General features: G+C 36.0%; 3 protein-coding genes across 3 annotated transcripts; 2 read left to right on the top strand and 1 right to left on the bottom strand.

The window, feature by feature from the left end:
• Nucleotides 1-26: 26 nt before the first annotated feature.
• LOC136820157 (zinc metalloproteinase nas-13-like) lies at nt 27-10,735 on the bottom strand. The gene is made up of 13 exons (XM_067076395.1): nt 10,603-10,735; nt 9,014-9,250; nt 8,230-8,313; nt 7,299-7,418; nt 6,053-6,106; nt 5,755-5,784; nt 4,976-5,034; nt 4,664-4,787; nt 4,115-4,223; nt 3,157-3,332; nt 1,663-1,744; nt 938-1,206; nt 27-318 (listed from the first exon to the last, which is right to left on the bottom strand). Exons 1-13 carry the CDS (start codon nt 10,661-10,663, stop codon nt 116-118), a joined length of 1,608 nt encoding a protein of 535 aa, XP_066932496.1. The 5' UTR covers nt 10,664-10,735; the 3' UTR covers nt 27-115.
• A 5,306-nt stretch (nt 10,736-16,041) lies between these two features.
• LOC136820160 (uncharacterized) lies at nt 16,042-18,453 on the top strand. The gene is made up of 3 exons (XM_067076397.1): nt 16,042-16,236; nt 16,961-17,356; nt 17,631-18,453. Exons 1-3 carry the CDS (start codon nt 16,152-16,154, stop codon nt 18,239-18,241), a joined length of 1,092 nt encoding a protein of 363 aa, XP_066932498.1. The 5' UTR covers nt 16,042-16,151; the 3' UTR covers nt 18,242-18,453.
• Nucleotides 18,454-20,066: 1,613 nt separating this feature from the next.
• LOC136820146 (dentin sialophosphoprotein-like) lies at nt 20,067-22,764 on the top strand. Its single transcript, XM_067076387.1, has 3 exons — nt 20,067-21,311; nt 22,007-22,672; nt 22,759-22,764. Exons 1-3 carry the CDS (start codon nt 20,067-20,069, stop codon nt 22,762-22,764), a joined length of 1,917 nt encoding a protein of 638 aa, XP_066932488.1.
• The last annotated feature ends 53 nt before the right edge of the window (nt 22,765-22,817 follow it).

Genomic DNA, 22,817 nt, shown 5'->3' on the forward strand with positions numbered 1-22,817 from the left:
CCTTAATTAATACACATTTCAAAATGTTTCTTGTTGATAATAATGTACTTGCTAAACCCTATAGAGTTATAGATATTTATTTGATTAAGTTTACAGTACATATTTAAAAAATTCTCTAACAATATTCACAAGACTTTGGACAATTAGCTTTCATCCAACTTCTATTTTCACTCTTGAAGCAATACTGTTTCTTCGTCCAATCTTTGCAAAACGTGTATCGATCTTTGCAGCATGTTTTCAAACAATGTTTCTTAACCCATTTTTCATTGTCACAAAATTCACCAAGTTTGAAGCAAAACGAATATTTGTCCTTCAGTTCTGAAAAAAAATAAAAAAGATTTCACCATTTCAAGTTGTTTACTTTATACACTCCAATTTTAAATGTTCAAGGAGAAATTCACATTCCTAAATCACCAATTTAAATAATTCCTTTAAATGTCTGTGGTGGGAATCTGATTTCCATTATTTTGTATTATTAAAGCAGGGTTTATATTCGTTGGTGGGCCGGCTCTGTGGCGGTTCCTAATTACAACCGTAAACCTCGCTTGTCCGAAAAATACGATCCTCTACCGGACAGTGCATGCGCATACAAAAATTGGCGACGCAAACAAATTTGAAAACATAGAAATTACTTTTAGAAAACTCCTGTTCCTACTACATGTTATTTCATAAGAACAAACTATATATGGCTTCGATGGCCAAAATATTAGGAACAAAATTGAAGAACATTTTAAGGGTTTGGGGGCTCTAAAAGACCCGATATTTTAGGAAAATGAGTAAAAACACTATCAAAATGATGAAAATAAGAGCATTGAGGCTTTAAACTCAAAAAGTTAAGAACATCCAAACGCTTCAAAATTTTGTTCTTATAAAAAACGTGTAATAAGACAAAAGACAAAGATAAGAACGATTCTTGTTCAGCAAAATTATTAAGTACCTCCATCCTTATTTTCCTTATTATCATCGTCATCGTCGTCGTCAGCGTTATCATTATTTGACTTCGCGCCCTTATTTCCACCCTTGGCCGCCTTCAAATTAATTTTGACGCCCTTGCTTGATATAATACCGATATCTCCTTTCTTGCAATCATAGTAATTATTAATTTTTTGGATATCTCCAGTGCTCATATCCAAACGTCGACCGAGCTCTTCTTTAGCGTTCGATTTGGAAATAACTGTGCGCTCCCCGTTTAACGAGAATGCGTAACTGAAATATAGAGATAATACACATTTTTTACACCCCCTTCTCACAGACCCGGTAGAATTCTTTTAGCCAGTGGGGGTAAAAATAACGGATTGAAAATCGATGGGGATTGATATTCCCATGTTTTTTTATGGCCGTAAATTTAATTTCTTTTCTTTGCAAGTCAGAAAATTCAGTGGGGTTAGGAAAAATAGCATAATATTTTGGAATGATGATTATTTTATATGATTATTTTCAGTGGGGACAAAATTTGGAGGATAATTTTCGACTGGAAACAATATTTTGGCCAATTTTTCCAATGGGAAGGACTCCCACAGTGAGTCTGAGAAAAGGGGGTGTGTTTTGTTTTTATAAGAACCTAAGGGTTCAATGGCCAAAATAAGAGAAGTTAAGAAAATTTTAAGATTTAAAACTCAAAAAATTAAGAACATACAAATTTTTGTCATAGCTCTATCTTACCTTCCAAAATGCATAATCGAAAACTTATCATAAGATTCGTCTCTGCCGGGATCCCGATATCTTTGAAAATTATACCACATATCTTAAAAGTGAAATAAAATATTTTGATACGTAATCTACACTTATGAAACAATTGAAAGATCTTTTATTGCTCGTTCCGACATTTTAGATTCACCGGGTTTTTTATGTTTTGTTTTCTTCAATTTTAAACGCTAACCCTGCAAGTGATGACCAAATTGCTCGTTCTGACATTTTAGATTTTCTGGGTTCTTTATGTTTTTTTTGTTGTTTTTTTTTTGCTTCAATTTCAAACACTAACCCTGCAAGTTATGCCCGAATAGCAAGGTATACAGTAATAGAGTCCGGCTTCCTCTGAAACTTTCTCTTGGGAATTTCATAGTGTAAAGGCCGGTCTCTACTTGCGCGCGTTGCGATCGCACTATTTCGATCAGAGCTACCACGCTATTGGTCAAAAGAAAAATGAAGCAATTCCATTGGCGCAATCCTGACTTAACGGTTGAAAAAAGTTTTTTTTCGAGGGCGTGCTACATTTTTATGACGTAATCTTTTTCCAAGCAAAAAGTGCGATTGCAGCACGCGCAAGTGGAGACCAGCCTTAACGAGTATCAAGTACATTCTGTACCACTAATATCTTCGCTGTCGAGTCAATAGTGGGTTTATGTTTTGGAGGATATCGAGGACGAACAAGAAAAACAGAATCCTTAAGATTTTTGGCTTATTTAGAATTAATGATTGAATTAGCTAGCTAGCTTTAATGAAACTAGCTAGCGTTTGGAAACCGCGTGGATCCATTTTAGATGGGAAATATATTGCTTATTCATTTCCCATCCAATAGTTTCATCTCTAGTTCCTTCAGGATTTTAAACTAAATGACTCTGCTTGTCTCCCGAATAGACGGGGGGGGTCCGAATAAGCAGGGGGGTAGGAAAATTTTCCAAATACCAATAAGCGGGGGGATAGAATAAGAGGGGGGGGTAATTTGAAGACAGAATTTTTTTTAACTGAAATCAATTTCAACAACAAAAAAGAAACTTGAACAAATAAACACGTAAAATAAGAACCAATACTAACAAAAAGGAAAATTTTAACAAGTTTAAGGTATGTCTACACTGTAACAAAATATTGAATTATTCGAATTTAATTAGCAGGGGGGTCTTAATAAGAGCGGGGGGGGGTTGGATTTTTTTCTCTCTTAGCAATAAGCGGGGGGGGACGTCTATTCGGGAGACAAGAGTAACCACCAAGACATTTTCATAAATACGTCACAAAATAACTTGCCTCGTATTCAAACAATTACCATGGTGATTATGTCCCTTGAGACATAAAATGATTTTTTCTATGAATAGAAAGTAGTTTTAATAAAATCAGCTGGGAGTTAATCACCATGGCAATAATTTCAAAACAAGGCAAGTGATGTTCGGACTTTATGAAAAGGTCCATTCATAACACGCTATAACAGTTTGATGTACCTACGTTTATTAATTTCATCATAATCAATTCGAACAAATTTATCTCTATCTCTTCGTGATGTTTCATGAAAGAAGCCGAGTGAATGCATTAATTGATGGAGCGCTATTCCAACAATTAAACATGAGGTGCCAAGAACGATTTTTTGTTTACCGCCTTGTCGACCGACGTTCGAAGCACACCTGAAAAAAACACAATGGATCATGCTCAGTTGAAAATAAAACATCAAACCAAGAGCGCACCGCATCTCACACGTCATAATTATTTCAACTAGAAATTTGTACGAGTTCCAATCCCACAGTGCATTTCGAAATGATCGGAAAACCGTGAGAGTTATTACCTTTCTTTTGGTATTTTGATTAACTAACGTGCAAACGCTCAAACGAATACATTTGTGCAGTTTTGTCACTCTTTTTAGATTCGTCGCGGTATGCTATGCCTACTTGGTATTCAAAACTTTCATTGGCCTGGATATCCTAAACTGATAACAGCTGTTCGTAATTTTCTTACGCGCACATTAAACCTCTGAAGGCGCTTGAAAATTATACATCTGAGGAAAATAGTCCATCCGCGAAAATTCTACAACAAGAATCTTGTTGTGCGCCGGAAAGTCAATAACTGATACGGCGCCCTATTCATAAAAACAATCACGCAACTTTGTTGTTGTTCCTAGTCCTTTTAGACGAATGCGGTCCTTACGATTTCGAGATTGCATATTCATCAGATTGTTATGTTTTCACACATCCCTTTAGAGCTTCAGCGTGGTGTGCAGAAAACATTCACAATCTGATCTCAGGTTAGGAAGTCCTGGCTCTAAACTGTTTTGTTAATTTTGTTATGTTTCTGGTTTACTGACTGGTTTTCCTAAAACGATTTGCATTCTAATATCAGAAGGTAGCGCATGCGTAAAAGTCAAATATTGAACGAAGTTAAAGTTGAAGATTTGATCAAGATGTTATCTCACCCCCCACCATGCACAAATTCAATGAAGCTTTTATCTTTGTCATTTTTCGGTTTGAAATTAACGCATGTCTTTGATTCAATGATGTTAATAGCTGATGCTACCACTTGTTCTAAGAGTAAAACAGATACAGATAGTTGAGTCTTTATAATTGGAACACGGACGGAGAATACAAAATTGTTCAAGCTAAGGAAATTTCGCGTTATGGAGTAAGGTTTATAAGGTATTATTAACTGAATCGACTATACAATTTGTTCGAGTTAAGGAGACTCTACTTTAGAAGAAGACAGCATCATATTGATTTCAATGCATAGTTAACTTTCACAGCTTGAGTCTGGATCTGGGTTTATAATTTTCAGTTTACTATGGTGCAATTTATTTGCTTTAGCCAATCACTGTGCTCAAAATCTTCATATTCATCCTAAGTCTGCATGAAAAAGATCAAAGTAACCCGCGAACCTTGGCAGATTCTCTAAGGAGCCATGGGCTTTAGAGTGAATACGTGCCAGCGCGGAGTAATCAGAATTTTCTCGGAGATGATGGTTAACTTACTTCCTTTCTCACTGAAGTTTCCATGGAAACGATAAGGTACAATTGCATGAGGCCAACGACTACTTTGTATTATGCCACGTAACCTTAATTGGTTTAAAGGTTTTTTCATGTCTGATACTTCGACCTGAAAGACGAAAAAGATAGTACAAAGCATTAAAAAATGTAAACCCCTATCATAGTAATGGACCTGTCAAATCTTTTAAGCAAGAATCTTATTATCCCGCCAGGATAGTTTATAAATAAGCCTTTTGAACTTAATTTAGAAAAGTGAATAGCTTATATTAAACTACGATGAATTATGTTACATGTTACCTCCAATTTTTTGTTTCGTATGATATCACCTTCAAAGAGCTCCACAAGATCACCATCATCTGATGAAATAAATAGATTTGGCAAATAAATTTCGAAGTTCAAAAATATATTGCAATGGCCAGCAGAATGTTCCTTTTCTGTAAGGGAATTTCATAAAGTCACATTTCTTAGATCACGTACCAGCAGCGTAGTGACACTCCTCCAGTTGCCATTGATTGGGAGCACAAAAAGCTCTTCTGATTGGGCTCTTCCAGCAAATGTTCGTACACCCCGGGTGGAGGATATATTGTCCGGGGGTAGCAAAAAACCATCAAAATTTGCTCTGTGCGGGGATAAATTTGCTCTGTCCGGGGTAATTTGTGTTGTCCGGGGGTAAAACCCGTTGTCCGGGGGCCAAAAGTCACTTTGTAAATCACTGAAAATTGTTATATCCTCCACCCCCCCCCTCCCATGTATAATTTTTTTCTGGAATTTAATTTTAATTTCTAATTTCAACACTCTTTTGCTTTCTTAAATTCTCTAGACTTTAAGAATGAGGAAAAATATCAGAGCTCACTTTGTTCAAAGTAACTGTTCCAAATTTTATTATCCATATTAGGGCGTGCCGACATACTAATATTCGGAAAATTGCCTCCTAAGTTTGCTCCATTTTCGAACGACTCACTACGCTATTGTCCCGTGTCTTGTGAAGAAAGAAGCTATACTCGGGAAAAGAAAATTCAAGCAAATATCTTAATGAGAACTAGCTTTAGTTTATTGAAATGGTAATTGCGCCTTACCTGTAGATAATGTGGCTGGGAAATCCAACTCTAAGAGAAAAAAAGGAAGATTTTTTTTATCTGCAACATGAAATGTTTATCAGCCAGTCTTTAAACAGGGAAATCATTTGATTCGAGAAGCATGGAATCTACCAGCTTATAGATGTTACATTCTATTGCTCAAAATATATCTTACATGAATTTCCTTGCCTACCGCACACCTGATAAAGTGTCTATCTGAGTGAAATCTAATATTGACAGTTTATAGAATTTATTGATAAAAAGTAAAAATGAGTTGATATCAATATAAAATGCTCACCTGGGTCAATGTTGACGGACATAATTTGATCCATGATTGACAAACTGACATTGACTGTTGTGAACAAAAAATAAAAAAAAGTTAAAATAGTTGAAAACACCTTTTAGACACCCCATTCTCACAGACCCTCGGGTCTTTAACCTCCACGAGTCCCAGGTAGGGTCGCAAAACACGAAAATGTCTCTCGTAGGGTGCTTTCCCGAAAATTTGGGGGCAAAGTAGACAATTTGAGAAAATCTTGGAATTTCAGTCCCATTCAGGGTTACTTTTTTCGTAAATTTCGGCAAAACGAGCCTCGAGTTGGGTCCATTTTTCGAACCTCAGCGGAGCATCCCCGTCGGTCGGTCGGCAAGGGCAGTACCCCCCCCCCCTGGGTCACAGACCCGGTAGGATTCGGACTGAGCTGACTGGACTCCCGTGTTTTATATGGCTGTGGATTTGAATTACATTGCTTTCACGTCAGAAAGCTTGTGGGAATGGGAAAGAATAATACAATAATTTAGAGTGAGGATTTTTATATTTGATTATTTTCAGCAAGGACAAAATTTGGAGTATAATTTTCAACTGGAACGATATTTTGGCCGCTCTTTCCATTTGGAGGGGCGGGTCTCACGGGTCTGTCCTTTCTCACAGTGTTTTACCCCTTGTAAAGAAAGTAAAAGCATAAGAAGGCATGAAAAAAGAATTGGCTTCGACTTTACGTGGATCGAATATTATCAGAATAATATCAAAATATTATCAGAATATCTGTCAAATATCTGAAGTTATTTATATTAACATGCTTACAGATATTATTAGATCCCGGATTGGGGTACTTAGATAAAAATATGGATATCTGCAAATGGTAAGCGTTTTTTGATCTTCCAAAGTCTCTTTTAGAGTTACAAAAACAACAAAAAGTCAAAACAGCCCCTATAAGGTTTAGGATTCTCCTTATTTTTTGGTCGTTATACGAAGGCACTTCCACTGAGTAAGCCTGCGACCGCAGTCGGAGGCGACCCGAAGGCTACTCTTTCGATAGCTGTCTACCCGAAGATGGGGAGGGCGGTCACTCTTTCTCCCTGGATTTCTCCACTTACTCTTGATCCTTCCCTTAATTACTGAGCATTAATACGGAGAGGTATCAAGTACCATTTTTAAGAAGTCTTTGGGTATGACTCGGCCAGGGTTTGGACCCACAACTTTGCGCACCGTTGCTGGATGCTCTACCTTCAAGCTACGGTCGCTTCCAGTGTTGGTGTTTTACCTGGAGGATTGACAGCTTCGTCCACTGAGTCTTCTTTGGTTAATTCAGCTTCTGTATGGTGATTCATTTGCTGTGGTGGAGCATTTGCCACCATCATTGGTTGTTGCATTTGACCTAAATCTGTGACGAATGAAGAAATACTTTCCCAGCTGACACACGATATTTCTTCAACGTTTATCTAATGTTCACAACGTCCATATAACGTTAGATTAACGTTGAAACAACGTTTTAGCCAGTTGGATTGGGTTCAAATTCTTTGAATAACTTTTGAAAACAAAAATCTTTAAACTTATATTAACTCTTAACTCGGTTCGGAAATCAGAAGAATATAATCAAAACCTTTCAGGCACTTTTTTATCTTTGAGGCAGAGGTTCTTGGTTGTGACTTGATAATTTCTTTGCATTGATATTTGAGATAAAAGGTACTTCGATTGGAATGGATCCCAGAATGGATGGGTACATCGCTTTTCAAGACTGAGATTTTACGTTTAAGATTCTATTGCCTTCCATATTCAACGAGTAAAGCAAAAAGAAAATTTTATTTCTTCTCCGTTTCAGGCCCGGTGGAACAACCGTCAAGGGAAGGCCGAAGGCTCGAAATAAGATAAAATTCACTAGGAATTTGAGAACAAAAATCTCGCTTGCTTAAAAAGTAGGGAGGCCGAAGTTTCCCGAGTCTCCACGCTACCACCAGGCCTGCGTTCCATTGGAGATTTTTTAGGAAAACTTTCGAGCATTCCGCAAGCCCAGCGGAACAACCATAAAAGTGGAGGAAATAAAGGCGGATCTAAATGAGATAGAATGTGCCATGAATTGGAAAAAGTCTGCCTTCCTGCATTCCAATCGAAGAGACTTTTATCTCAAATATCAATGCAAAGAAATTTAATATTTACAGCAAAAATGGAGTTTGTCGTATTTAAGAATATCTTACTGTTAGCTTGCATGGCAACTGTATTATCCATCATCATATTATTCATCGGCATCATCCCACCATTCATCATACCCATATCCATTGCTAGAAAATAAATTGAAAATGTTCTTTGATCCATTCAAATATCCCTCTCTCGCACTCTGTTACAAGTTCAGCTTAAAATATAGTTACACGTTTTTTTAAGAACAAACCTTATAAGAAAATAAGGCTTTGATGGCCAAAATATTAATAGAACAATGTTAAGAACATCTTAACGCTTTACAGACTCTAAAACACCTGATTTTTTAAGAAAATGGACAAAGATACCCACAAAATGGTAAGAATAAGAACATGCTAAGAACATTTTCAGACTTAAAAGAGTCACAGCACTGAGTAAGAATTGATCGTTGATAGCTGTTGATAACACTGTACTTATTCTACACGAATCTGCGATTTCCCGGGGGTAACTGGGCAAAAAAGGGTATATGCGGCTGGTCAAGGTATCATTTTTCATCTCAATGAGTCCCGGTAGGGTCACAAAAACACAAAAATAGGAAATCATCTCCTCGTAGGGTGCCTTTATCAGGGAAATTTTGGTGGAAAGTGGGAAATTTTGAGAAAATTTTGAAATTTCAGTCTCATTCAGGGAGAATTCATTTCTTCTGAAATTTTGGCAAAATATTCCAAAAAATGAGTCCCACGTAGGGTCCGTCTTTCTAACCCCAGCGCCGCACGACCCCGTCAGTCAGCAAGGGTAATACTCCGGGGGTGTGTTATTTGGGAAAAAGGACTGAAATCTACTCACGTGCTTGTTGCATAGGAACCACCATCATCCCTTGGTTACCACCCATCATATCTGGAGATGTACCTAACCATTGTTTCTTCTGTACAGCGCCGTTCACTGTAGTGGATGTATTTTGTCCACCAGTCAATGTTTTCTTTTTGTATGCTTGTTCAAGATGGTCTTGTATGGTGTTTTGATTATTGTTGGAAGAGGTCATATTTGAACCGGATGATCGCTTGGTGGGTACAGCAACAAAACCTGTAATGTTAGATGAGTAATAAGTATATTTTGCTGTCAATAAACTAAAGGCTTTTTGTGAGGTGGGTTCCGAGGGTTCAGAAAACCATAATTCCGGTAGTTTTTCATAAAAAATACCGGCAAAGAATTTCTCAAAATTTCAGGCAAAAAGTGTTCGACCAGTACGGAAAGTCGACCTTTCAATGCTGAAAAATCGACTATTTTTTTATAAAATACCGGCTTTTTTGAATTCCCTGTTTGCTCACTACTGATAAGCTTTGAAATTAAGAATAACCGATCCATAACAGAGGCCCCCCCAGCGGTTTGCGTGATGGCTTGATTGGGACTTTTTTCTTGCGTGATGGCGTGATTAGAGATTTTTTTCGGCGTGATGGCGTGATCAAGGTTTTGGCGTGATGCGTGATAGGGCAAAAATTTGAGGCGTGATGCGTGATTAGGGCTATTTTTCGCTATTTTTTGCATGATGACAAATTTTAGCGATTTTCGTGATGCGTGATGGAGAAAATTTTTTTGCGTGATGGCGTGATTAGGGGTGCCGCTGGGGGGGGGCCTCATAACATAACTTAGCACTATTCCAGCTGCCAAAATTGAACATCAAAAGGGTACCAGTATTTTCAAACCCCAAAAAAAGAAACTTTGGAAGACAAGACTAGATATATTGATGATACAGAAAATGTGTACCTGTGAACAATCTAATTCAGTATCTCTTTTAGAAGCCCATTTAAACATTAAACGAACATTTTAACCCTATTCGTACTAGGGGGGGGGGCTCTTTCTGTTCGGAGGTCAAACTATTGCTAATAGCTCCTGAAATAATAGAGCTTTTGCCGTGAAATTTTCTGTAAATTCCTAACTTTTATTTAGCTTCAAAATAAAAAAAAATTTGACACCTAAATATTTTCACACCTTGAGCATGATGACATTTCTGACAGTAAGGTGTCACAAAAATTGACACTTTTCCAATACAAATTTATTTTCATTGTCAAATATATCGTTTAAACCGTAATTTATTGAATATTTAGGATAAAATAAGCATTTTAAACTCAGGCAACTTTTTTCTAAAGCCTTTGTTGGAATACAATAGCTATTTATAAGAACAAAGGAAATTTTCGGTTTTTGCTCATTTTGGGCATGATGAGTGACGTCATCAAAAAAAATTTTTGTCAAAAGTTACCTTACGTCACAAGGATCTTGTGTGCCAAATTTCATCCAAAAAAACCTACTAGATCAAAAGTTAAGGGGTGGTACAGGAAAAGCCCCCCCCTAGTTCTGAACCGCCCCTAAAAGCCTAGTATGAATAGGGTTAATAACGTTTAGTGATAACTTGGGTGGGAGTGAGCTTGACAACTTACCACAATGGACGTTGTATAAGAATAGCAACAAAATTAACATTTTCCAATCAAATATCTCCATTTTTATTGTTTCCTTATGTTTCTCCCTTTGTCTTGAAATCTACATCATATCATTGGTCTAATCTAAGATACTATGAGTAAAAATTTCAATGGCTAGAAATTTTGATCATTGCATAGGTTTTACTTTTTTAGATATAGAAGACTCTCCATAAAAGAGTGGAGAAAAAATCCTCCAACCTGCAGAGACAGGAATCTTTCGAAATGTAGCCAAACGTAAATCTCGTGATCTAAGCCCCGATAAACTTCCAATAAAGACTCTCATAGCTTAATACTGTCTGTTTAGATTCTTAAAAATTTCCCTTTCAAAACCCTAAATAAATATATCTTGGTCAATTTTTCGTACATCTCTTCTTCTGAAATTGCAAAACTTTATTCTTTATTGCGGACCATTTTATTTCACTTCTAACTAGATTTAATTGGTTTTTACATTCTTGCTTAAACAATAGCGTTTGCTATTTCTTAAACAATCAGAATGTGAGTACTAACAAAAAGAACCATTTTTTCAATTTCCCAAATTTCGGAAGATTTTTAAAACTTTCAAAAACCTTTCTTAGCTCCTCACTTTAATCAGGAAGTAAAAAAAAACTTAAAAGCTTGATAAGTACCGAATTCAAGTGTTTGCTATTCCGCTTTTCCTTAGAGAGACAAGTAAAATTTTGCAAAAAGGTTACCCTTACAGATTCGAGTCTACTTCTGACTGAACTTTGCTTGATTTTAATGGTGCTGATTCAGTTAAGTAAAAAAGAAGCAATTGACGAGATCGCCACTTGTGGAAAAAAAAATATTAAAGTTCCAAATTGAAAAAAAAAACTTCGAATAGAAAAATATGAAAATGGGTAATAAACATGAATATTTTTGTTTTTATTTCTTTCAAACAAAAACATTGCTTCACACTATATTTTTACCTTAAAAACAACTAAAAGCTGGCGGACTGTTTTACAGTGACCCCGGTCTACCTTACAGACACAAAATCACGCTCTGAAAGTGTTTAATATTTATTTCCCGGTCATTAATAAATTCCTTATCCTCTAGATTTACGTTAATATACACTTTCTTCTCACAGACCCAATGGGACCTCTTCCCACTGGAAAAATTGGCAAAAATTCCGTCCCCATAGTGCAAAATTATCCTCCATTTTACGTTCCCACTCAGGTGAGTTATGGGCTCTGACCATAGTCGGGAAATTGATTTAAGTATTTAAACTTAAAAGTTATGTTTTAGGTTCTTTTACACTTTCAACAAAGAATTGCCCTTATAAATTGCTTTTTAATCAAATCCCTTAAGAGTAATTAAGAATTAAATTGCAAAAATAATTTTCTAAATTAATACATAAAAAGTTATGACTGTTTTTCTATGAAAAATTGGAATAGAAAATTGGTAAAAAATTTTGCTTCGAAATTTTTGTATTATAAAATTATTATCCCACTTTTTCAGAATTCCTACATGAAAAATCAAATTTGATGAAAAATTAGTCAAAACGAGGAAAAATACCCAAAAAATCGGTATCGGAATTGCAAATATTATTTACGGAATTTCGGAAACTTTTGCAAAATTATTCGGTATTTCGGAAATCGCAAACCCCGTACGCCCCCCCCCCCAGAAAGTGCTGGGTCAAAAATTTAAACTAAGGCGATTTCAAAATATCGGCTAAAAACTGATTTTGACGTTATGAAATTCGTCGAAAAAACACGTCTGCGAAGGTTTAAGATTACGGAATTTCGCCAAGCTGCGTCATTTTGCAGTGGGAGGTCTGGTAACCTAGACGAGGCTATCGTCCGTATAATATATTATTAAGATATAACATAGTTTGTATTCACGTTTGTTCCTCTTAGATGAAACTTGTATTAGACTATAGCATAGTCTATGGTAACCTAGCCGTCGTTTTCGGTGCTTGTCGGGTCGAATTAAAATATTTTCAGGTTAACAGAGCAAGGTTCATTGAGCCCGACTGGGGGTGCGGCGCATCAAAGAGGGACTAATGGAAAATTGGCCCACTCCTTAAGAGCTTTAGCGTGGGCGGCCGCCAATCCGCCATTGGAATATCAGATAAGATACAGGATTTTTTCAGCATTTTGGTATTCGGTTGGTATAGAATGGAAGAGGTTTATAGCGTAATCAAGACAATAGAAAATGAACAATATACACTCATATTAACATGATGTAAATTTTGATTTTCATTTTCGATAGCATGAAAAAGTCGTTGCAAATTTTTCGAAAAACATGCAAACTAAAGGATATCTCTATATATTTACTGTTGTGGTGGAATATTTTTTGAATGTTTTTCAAACGAATTAGGTTTTGTTCGTTTTACACTTCATTTTATATACAGTATGTTTGCTTTGAAAATTAACAACGGTTCATTAGTTAAACAGAGGTTAAACAGAAATTTAAACCGTTTGCAAAATACTGCAAACAAAGTATAGTTTAGACTGTGTTAATTAAAAGCCATTTGTACAATTTAAATGGTAACTTGTTTGTAATAATACTCGAGGAAAATTTTTATAGGAAATTTAAATTTTATTGGTTTTCGAATGTTTTGGAAAAAATTATTTTTAAATTGGGAATTTTTTGGAAATTGTGAATTCGTAGGGAAAAGTTTTTTGGGTGTCATGAAAATATACAAAGTTATCGACCGTTACAGTGATGGTAAAGGTGGGAAAATATGGCGGTACGGCGTTATGGCGGTTTACGGAAAAAGAATCGGCGGGAGAGTCTCGAAGTACTGGAAAACTCTACCAGCTGTAGACTCTTTTCGGCAAAAAGCTCAATTTTCGAATTTTCTTCGGCTTTGGGCTTATTTCTTAGATAGTGATTTGTCTTATATTATAGCAAAGTCTATCATGAAAAGTGAAAATAGTTCGAAAATTCGAAGTGGATTTTTCATTTTTCTTATTTAACAGAAATCTTGTTTAAGGGACAAAAACAAAATTCATCTAACACCCATGACATAAGATCCATAAAACGTTGTATGGACCTTGAAACAACGTTTTTTGTCAGCTGGAACATATTTTCACAATCAAAAAGCAAATTAATTCTTTCAGTTCTAGACAGTTCTAACTTCACCACAGGCTATATCTCCGGAACTACCAGATCTCGCGAAACTTTTGAAATTTTTTTCAAAAAAAGTGCAAAGCTCTGGGACGTGAAAGGTTAATACCATCCAAGAAAGAATAAAATTGGCAGTGGTCTGCTCTTTCGAGTATTTTAGACAATGTCGGTCAATGATTTATCTACCGTGGTCCATATATGACATGCTATAAACAGCACCTAATCGGGGGTAATAGCATAACAAACACAAGATAATTGTTATGTCGACATAACGAGATCATTTATTTATGTCGACATAACAAGATACTTCATCTCGACATACCGAGATAATTTATCTCGACATACCGAGATAATTTATCTCAACATAACGAGATAATTTATCTCAACATACCGAGATAATTTATCTCAACATAACGAGATAATTTATCTCAACATACCGAGATAATTTATCTCAACATAACGAGATAATTTATCTCAACATAACGAGATAATTTATCTCAACGTAACGAGACGAGATAATTTATTTCAACATAACGAGATAATTTATATCAAGATAACAAGATAACTTATATCATAACACTCCTCCGCTATCGAGATAACACTCCTCCACTATTGAGATAACACTCCTCCACTATCGAGATACTCAGTCTTTGACTCAAACACAGGAGAGAGTAGGCTCCGGTTTTGAATCCCCTCCGAGGGAGCGTTATCTCTTTATGTTGACATAATATTTATCATATTATTTATCATAAATTTATCATAAATTTATCATAAGTTTATCATAATATATCATAAATTTATCATAATATTTATCATAATATTAATCATAATATTATCATACTATTTATCATAATATTATCATGATATTTGCATAATTTTTATCTCGTTATGTTAACATAAGATTTATTAAATTAATAAAAGCCCTCGTTGTGTTGATATAATTATATCTTCGTTCATCTTGTTAAATCGAAATGTTATTATCTTGTATATTAGCCTCCGTCTCGGAAGAGGACTGGGCCCGAATTTGCGGACACTTTCACAGTCTCACTTTCGTTTTCGGCTACTTTAATGGGATAAACTTTTGCGGGGATTAAACGTTGCGTTTTTTTGCAACGATTCCCTCAGCTTGCGCTGCGATTTTTCACAACGTTCCCAATGAAAGTGTGCAATTATGAACACCAACTATGACGACCAATTTTCGCAAACAGAAGCAAAATTAGGCTAAATCTGGCATATTTGAACAAAGTAGCATTTCTTCCAAAAATGATTGTGAATAATCGCTAGGTAGGAAATTAAAATGCTAGGGTGAAAAGTTTCCTTTTGGGTTATTCTTCAAAATGCACATTATTTTGGGACCCCGGTCCAGGCCCTGCAATGCCGGTTTTGGTCAATAGGCTAGGGCTGCGAAATTATGCAGCGATAAAGCTGCAGAATTTCGCAACGTTGCGGAATATCACAACGCAAAAAATGCGAAATTTCGCAACGTTGCGGATCTATGCAATTTTCCGAACTAAACTTGAAAACAAACTGTATCTTTCCAGCAGAAACTCATGTTTCAACCTGCTAAATAACATTGGTCAGTCGGATCTGCTACTAACATGTAATATGTAGTTTTATTATAACCGAGCTTTAGAATCCGTACGCAGCACTTGTAACATGTATTATGTGTATAATTATGTCAGTCGACTTGAATCATGATACATTACTCACATTTCACTGGATGCATTTTCGCTGTGAAATTATCCACAAAATTTGCTGACCGCGTTTCGAGACGAGGCTAATTGATATAAATTGTCTCATTATGTCGACATAAAAAGGTTAGCTTATCGACCGCCGGAGGCGGTTTCTTTCATAGTGGTACGCTAATCTCGTTTTGCCTTGGCTCATTACTTTGTCTACCATTTACTTTCGGTTTTTTTAACTAGATTACCCAGGTGTTTTTCTTTTTTTTCGCTGAATGTCTTTTATTCGGAATTGAATAATCGAGACATGAAAAATGACTATATTGTAATCTGTTTTCAATGAATAATCTAAAATGTACTGGAGATGACATGTAGGCGTTAACGTTAATAATGTGCGCGCGCTCTTTTGCGAGCGTGATGCGTGATGGAAGGCGGTCGTTTCAGTGTGGTTTAGATCCACACTGTGACCTAGTTAACATAATATGACGATATCAATTATCTTTATCATGTTCTATTGACATAAATATTATCTCGCTATGTCGATATAAATTACATGTTATATGTTATGTTAACATGTTAATACCCCCGATTAAATGCTGTTTATAGCATGTCATATATGGGCCACGGTATTTCACGTGTATCTTTATTTAGAAATTAATTATAAAAAAATTCGGAAAAAGTGATAAAAAAAATATTCCTTACAAGAATGGATTGTTCTTGAATTCGATTATATGATAAATCTATTGGGCAAAGACAACAATGGATGTGAAGACTGTTTCATTACTGGTGTTGGTAATTGTGGAATGTACAGTAACCACCAATAGGCATTTTGCTGACCGAAGAGGTAATATTACTGAAACCAATGAGCCGCAATCCTAGACAGCCTTATATCGCTTACCCAAGATGAAATATGAAATATTATGAAACAAAGGAACTAAACTAGTGAAGATAAAAAATCAAAGTCTGTAAAAATACAAGTCTTGTATCGAAAGCTCACTTTTTCATCTTCTCTTTCATCTTCGATTCATTTTTAAAAAGACAAAAAGTAATGCAGAACATTGTGCTTTTGAATATCTTTCCAACAATGGTGCCAAATTGAAGAGTTCTTCAAAAGTTATAGCCAAGAGAAAAAGACTTCAACTTTCTTCTTCTGACTGGAAAATCTAAAATCCCACATTTTTTTTATTTTATTACAACTCCATATTTAACAGAGAACCTTTTTAGTATGCAACCTGATTATATGCAACCTTTCAATTTTGTGCATATTTTAGGAGAGTTAGTTTATCTTTTTCAAAGTATGATTGTTGTTTCTGAATTTGGAAGGGAAATTTTTAAACATTGAATTTCGAATGAGGATGAAATCAAAGTCAATTTCCCAGTGGGGCTGAAAATTCCCACCGGGGAAGAAATCTTCGCCAAATTTTCCAGTGAGGTTGGGGTCCCAGTGGGTCTGTGACATAGGGTGTTATAGATGTAACGAAAGTTGTCATTTTTGTCAAAGTTATTCCGTTTCCCATTGTTTTCATTCCCATGTCCTATAATAATACAAATCATTCATTTCATTAAAGGCAATGAAGTCGCACCAACAAAACGCAATACAGTGCAGTTTCGTGACAGCGCTGGTAAAACAATCGCAACTCTCAAAGATCCACGAAATCCAAATGATGCCAATGTTACATTATCCAAGAATGATGATATGAAACGTTATATTGATGAACTACAACGTATAGGACTGGCTAGAGGTCGAGTATCAAAGGCTCCAGTTATTGGTCGAACCAATGATATTAAGCAGGAGAATCACGTGACGAAACACGTGGCTAAGAAAGATGATATTGAAGCGTTGATCAAGAAACTGAAAAAGCATTCTTCGGTTGAAAAAGCAAAGCATAAACATAAAGATTTCAAAGCCACTCGGTATCCACATCTTTATCAACATATTGATATAAAACAACCTTTGAAATCAAGTGAGTTTGAAAAATCTCTTTAAAATTTTTGCCTATGAGTTAGTTCATCTAATGTTTCCAGCCCACTGCGTAATTTATCGTTCTTTAAACCGCTAGTTGTTAAATAGCGTAAAGACAAAAAATCACACGATGTCGTGATTTACCGCGGGGGGGGGGAGCCTCGTTGAAGACCTAAAAGTCTAAGAAATGAACAGAGAGGGCTTCAGTTGTCCATTTCTTGACCTTGGTGTATATAATAATTTACCTGCTCAATTGTATCTTGTTTAATTTTCAGTGAGACAGCAGGCAAAAGCTATCACGCATTTACAAGAGCACAAAATGATCTTACCCATCGAACCAATTGAAGACCAAAGCTTCAGTATCAATGCAATCAATGATGAAGAGCTCGGAAAAATTCCAATGGATTGGAAAAAGATTTTAAAAGTTGATGATCTTGCTGACTTAGTGAACTTCGAGGATTTTCCGAAAGATGAACCGTGTCATATAAGCGATAAAGCAGAACCGAGTAATCACAATAGTCGGGTTAAGTATGAAAAATCGGATTGGCATCGGGATCATAAGAGGAGCAGGATGAACAAAAACAGTTTGAAACGAGACAGCCCCTTTGTCGATCATTCGAGTTTAAGCGATTCAAATTCAAACAAAGTTCACTCTAAAAGAAACGTTAAAGATCAACAAAACCATCACCGTTACAGCAAAAAATGCCGGCATCCGAAAACAAAACGTGGTATTGATGATGCGAAATATACTATTGAAGATATGGTCCGATTCTATAAAACTGTCAGCCGATTAAGAAGTCAGAGCGAAAGAAAGGAGTTTATGAAGAATATCAAACGATCAAAAATCCGGCAAATTTCTTCATTGAAAAATGGTATGCGATTATAAATTTGAAACAAACAAAACTTATGACTTAGATACTGATGACAAATAACTGACGAAAAGATACGCAAACTTGATACTGACATATGACTGATTTTAACCGCATGCTAGATGAGCTTTTGAACAACTCCTAAGCCAGCTTGGTAAAGACATAGGCCAGCTCACAGAATGGAATAAAATCATGGGTCATGGGTAATCAGGACCTCTACACTCTGATAACGACTTTTTATTGATTTAGAATATTTCATGTTTTTGTGTTTTAACCAATAGGGAGCCACTAAAGGAAGCCCACCCCCATTGGTTCACTCAAAATGGTCTACGCCTTATTTTGTAAGAACATCTAACGCATTTTTGAAGACTTTACATGTTCTTAACTTTTTTTGAATTTTTGTAGCCATAAAATGTTCCTAGTTTCATAATTTTGTGGGTATTATTGTGAAATTTCCTAAGAAATTGGGTTTTAGGGCCCATAAAGCCCTAATTATCTTAACCTTTTTTTTCTACATTTTTTCTATCGAACCCTTATGTTGTTATTATGTTTTTTCTCGTAAAGAACATTTTATGACTCAGACAGAGACGATCATATAACTGACATGTGGTTACAACTGAGAATTGGTTGGTACTAAACATCAAAACAACGCCATAAATGTTTACCATTAGAGTAACACTTTCAAAAATGTTCCGATCGAGAATTTTTGGCTAGCCAGGGTTAAGAAACTGCCTCCAGGGTCTATGAAAAGCTCAGTGTCTATTTTACGTGCCCATATCATGTTGGATGAACTTTTTTCGGCCTTACGCCACATCTTAGGAGCTACTATGGAATTTAACGGGGGTCCATTCACTGACGGATTTAAGAAAATAGAACAAGTACGTCGGAAGCATGCGAATGAGTGCAACGCTCGTTATAAAACAACGAAATTACAATTACAAATCTCTTCCTCTGATACGTTAGACATGGTCTAAAACCGAATGTATCCATTCATACTTTTTATACTATGTTGCTCGAAATTTTAGATAACTTACCAAAGGTAATGACGGTAATGGATAGACTTTTTTTACTATGTTAACTTTACTCGACGAAACAGCTTTCCTTTTTTTCAAGAATGACAGAAAATTTTAGTTAATTTACCAAAGACGGACAAACAAATAACAAAACATACAGAATTCCATCCTCCATTTGGAAGATTAAACCTAGCCTATACTAGACGTCACCCGCGTTTTTTTACGCAATTAACGTCTATTCCACTTTGCCACTTTTTCGAATGTTTTGAGCCCGGGTTTTCGGGCTCTAAACATTCGATTTTTTGACGTCACTTTTAACTTTCGAAGCTCCTGCAGTAGCAAAATAATCGAATTTGCGTCAAAACACTTGAAAGGCTTCTATTTTTCGAAAATCGTCAAAGCGGAACTCACTAAGAAACGAGATGAAAAATCCCGGTTCTTGGTGTGTGGTGCTCGCTAGATTAAACCAAGCTCTCATCGACCTGGTCTATGAAAGTTATATACTTTCTTTTATAAAATGACCAAGAAAAGGATAAAGTCTACTCTAATTTGTTTAATACATAATATTTTCCCTCTTAAGAAATTTCAGTTTTTAAGTTGACTGAAGAAGAACTGAATGAAAGGATGTAAAATCAAATCTGAAATCAACATGATACCTTCCTTTTTAGGTAAGGACCAACTGTCAACATTTTTACCAGAACCAAGAGCAGCATCTTATCTTAAAAGTCATGACAACAAAAAATCATATTCAGAACCTGTCCAAGAGAAAACTAGTAGGTTATCAACGAAAAATAAACCAACGAGAAGATCTGGGTCATCGAGACAAACAATGCGGTCCGGAAAAGTGAGACAAAAAGATAAGCAAGCCAAAGGGTTGGTTTATAGGATTCGAGTTCGAGGTGGTATACCTCCAACGAGTTATTCAAGAAAAAATGAAAATCTGAGTTTCAATGTATTTACTCCAAATGACTTGACCAAGAACTATCGTCAGGAGAAAAGGATTTATAAAGGTTCTTGGAGATCTGGAAAAGATTCGGCTGAGGGGACCTTGAATAAAAAATTTGATGTGCTTTCGATGGGACAAAATGAAGATCAAGAAGATGATAATTCTTCTGGTGATACTGGTGACCAATCGAGTGGAGAATCGGGAGATGATAGTGATGACAACATTGATGAGACATCTTCATCTGTTTCAAATGGTTCTGGTGATGTACAGTTTGCAACAAAACGTCAATCAAAGACTAAAGTTTGGGATAGCACATATATTAAGAATAGAAAGTTTGTTGTACATCCTTCTTATTTGGAAAAACAGGAGGAGGAGAATGATGCTGATTCTGTTGAAACTGAGAGCTCTGGCGATTCATCAATGCATAAAAACTTTATCACATCTTTCTATCCAGGCAAACCCCTATTAAAAAGTTGGATTAGGGAAGATATGGGGCCAGTAAAAGATGAAAGTGCAGCTAAAAAGTCTATTGTTGATTCTAGTTCTGGCCTGGAAGGAACTGGCCATACAAGATCTCTAGGTTCAGAATCGACTTCAATGGATCAGAAGCAATCAGAAGACCATGAAGATGAATCAAGGCAAACACTCGGTCGTGATTTAATTGAAAATAATATTGACCAAATTAAGAATAGAACATTTGATGAGGATCCTTCAAAGGATATACAACCAACCAGTAAAGTTATTGGTGAGGTGACCAGCATCTCTCGGATGCCACATATTATGAGTCGATTTGAATCAACAGCTAAGAAGCAAATGTTAGCTAAAATGACCACAAAACCGAAGATGGAATCATATGCTGGTAAGATTTCTATTAAAAATAATAAAACAATCACAACTAGATCTCCAGTAATCCGAGCAAATCAAAATAAGTTGATCGATGACTCTTCGACAAAAGAGGTTCCACAGACAATGGTGAATATATCAACTGGTGCTTTGATGAATCATTCATCATCAGAGGTTTCTGTTGATGATGAGTTTGTTACAGTTAGAGACACAGCACCCAGTGTCCCCTTCATTGATGGTGATGGTGAATCTAACATCAGAAAGAAGGAATCTATTAGTCAAAAGGTAAATGCTTTTTGTACTACAATCTGGGTCAAATTACATTGGGAATCTTGGTTATTTTCTAAATATTCAAAATTTGAAGTTCGGACGCTTCGGACGAGAAAGTTGATTTTGAGCTATCTGATTTGATCGAATATTTCTAATTTGGGAAAGGTTTATAGAATTCCAGACTATATTTAGTCTTATTTGACCATTTTCGAGTTTTAGTCTAAAATCTAATGTTAAGATTACCCAAAGTTCAGATCTACTTTTCTTTCTAATCTCTCCGTTTGGTGTAGTAGCGGGCGGGGATTGATGATGATATTTTGGCTTATTTGGCTAAGCATCACCTCGAAAACCTAGCAATATTCACCAATCCATTCATTCGTTCATCTATTAAAACACCCCTGCCTCACAGCCCCGCTGGAACTTTTTATCTTCAGTGGGGATAGAAATCCTAATCGGTATATAAATACTATTGTTCCAAGGTTGAAAAACATAGCGGGATGGATTTGGAGTACAATTTTTAAACATGGAATTTCTAGTAGGGATGAAATCAAAGTCGATTTCCCAGTAGGGCTGAAATTTAAGGGTATTTCCCCACCGGGGACGAAATATTTGCTTAATTTTCCAGTGGGGCTGGGGTCCCAGCGGGTCTGTGACACAGGGGTGTATTAATGCAAGTAGAACGAACACATGTATTTCTTTTGTTGTTGTAGGAAAAAAATACTGGGAATCTATCACGTAATATACATCCCACCGCACAACATCTGCAGAAGAAATCTACAGGCATATCTTTAGAACCTTCAGACTCAGATTTGAGAAACACCCTCATGGACAAAGCTGATATGGTCATACAAAAGTTGAATAAGCTTGAGAATGTCACAACACTTTCTCCATCAGAAAAAGTTCTTTTTCAAAGTGACAATCCAAGTGATACTACAGATGTAGATGTGGAATCAGAGGCCGAAAAGTTTGGAGATTTGCTTTTAACATCTTATTCAAAGGGCAATGAAATGAAAACCTCAAAGACTGGATCGAATAATGATGAACCTGAGCTTTCAAAACCAGAAAATTCAAACTCGACCAAAAACATATTAAAACCTTCATCTAGAACAGAAGATTTGTTGCAATTTAACCCAAGAACGAATGCACAAAACGTACCAAAGTCAGGAGAATCACTTCTTGATTCAGATGAATCAAAGGACGTGGAATCTAAGCTTTCCAAATCTGAGAAATCCCTCTTAACATCTCATCCAACCAATAATGAGAAGCCGTCCAATATATCAAACTTACAACGTACTAACTCAACAATTGATAAATCTAGCTCTTACAATACAGGAACCGCCATTTTGTCACCTCTACCCAATGATAAACAATCTCATGTAATCAATATTTCCAAAACAGAAGAACATAACCACACGCTTGACAAAGATTTAATGAAATTCGAAAATTCTACTAAATCAACAAGAACTGAATTGAAAGAAAGTCCGGACAATACAACATCACCTACCAAGCCCTTTATTGACA

This window comes from Clytia hemisphaerica, unplaced genomic scaffold (genome assembly GCF_902728285.1).
Source record: "Clytia hemisphaerica strain Z4C2 unplaced genomic scaffold, Clytia hemisphaerica genome assembly, whole genome shotgun sequence".
Taxonomy (NCBI): domain Eukaryota; kingdom Metazoa; phylum Cnidaria; class Hydrozoa; order Leptothecata; family Clytiidae; genus Clytia; species Clytia hemisphaerica.

Bases quoted from the DNA above. Each gene is read 5' to 3' on its own strand.
- LOC136820157 (XM_067076395.1), bottom strand. From the start codon at position 10,663: ATGGAGATATTTGATTGGAAAATGTTAATTTTGTTGCTATTCTTATAC. The intron at 1,745-3,156 runs GTAGGTACATCA...TTCACTTTTAAG, and splicing joins TTATGATGAAATTAATAAAC to ATATGTGGTATAATTTTCAA. The intron at 319-937 runs GTACTTAATAAT...ATTTTTTTTCAG, and splicing joins TAAGGAAAATAAGGATGGAG to AACTGAAGGACAAATATTCG.
- LOC136820160 (XM_067076397.1), top strand. From the start codon at position 16,152: ATGGATGTGAAGACTGTTTCATTACTGGTGTTGGTAATTGTGGAATGT. The intron at 16,237-16,960 runs GTAATATTACTG...ATTTCATTAAAG, and splicing joins GCATTTTGCTGACCGAAGAG to GCAATGAAGTCGCACCAACA. The intron at 17,357-17,630 runs GTGAGTTTGAAA...TTTAATTTTCAG, and splicing joins AAAACAACCTTTGAAATCAA to TGAGACAGCAGGCAAAAGCT.
- LOC136820146 (XM_067076387.1), top strand. From the start codon at position 20,067: ATGCGGTCCGGAAAAGTGAGACAAAAAGATAAGCAAGCCAAAGGGTTG. The intron at 21,312-22,006 runs GTAAATGCTTTT...TTGTTGTTGTAG, and splicing joins AGGAATCTATTAGTCAAAAG to GAAAAAAATACTGGGAATCT.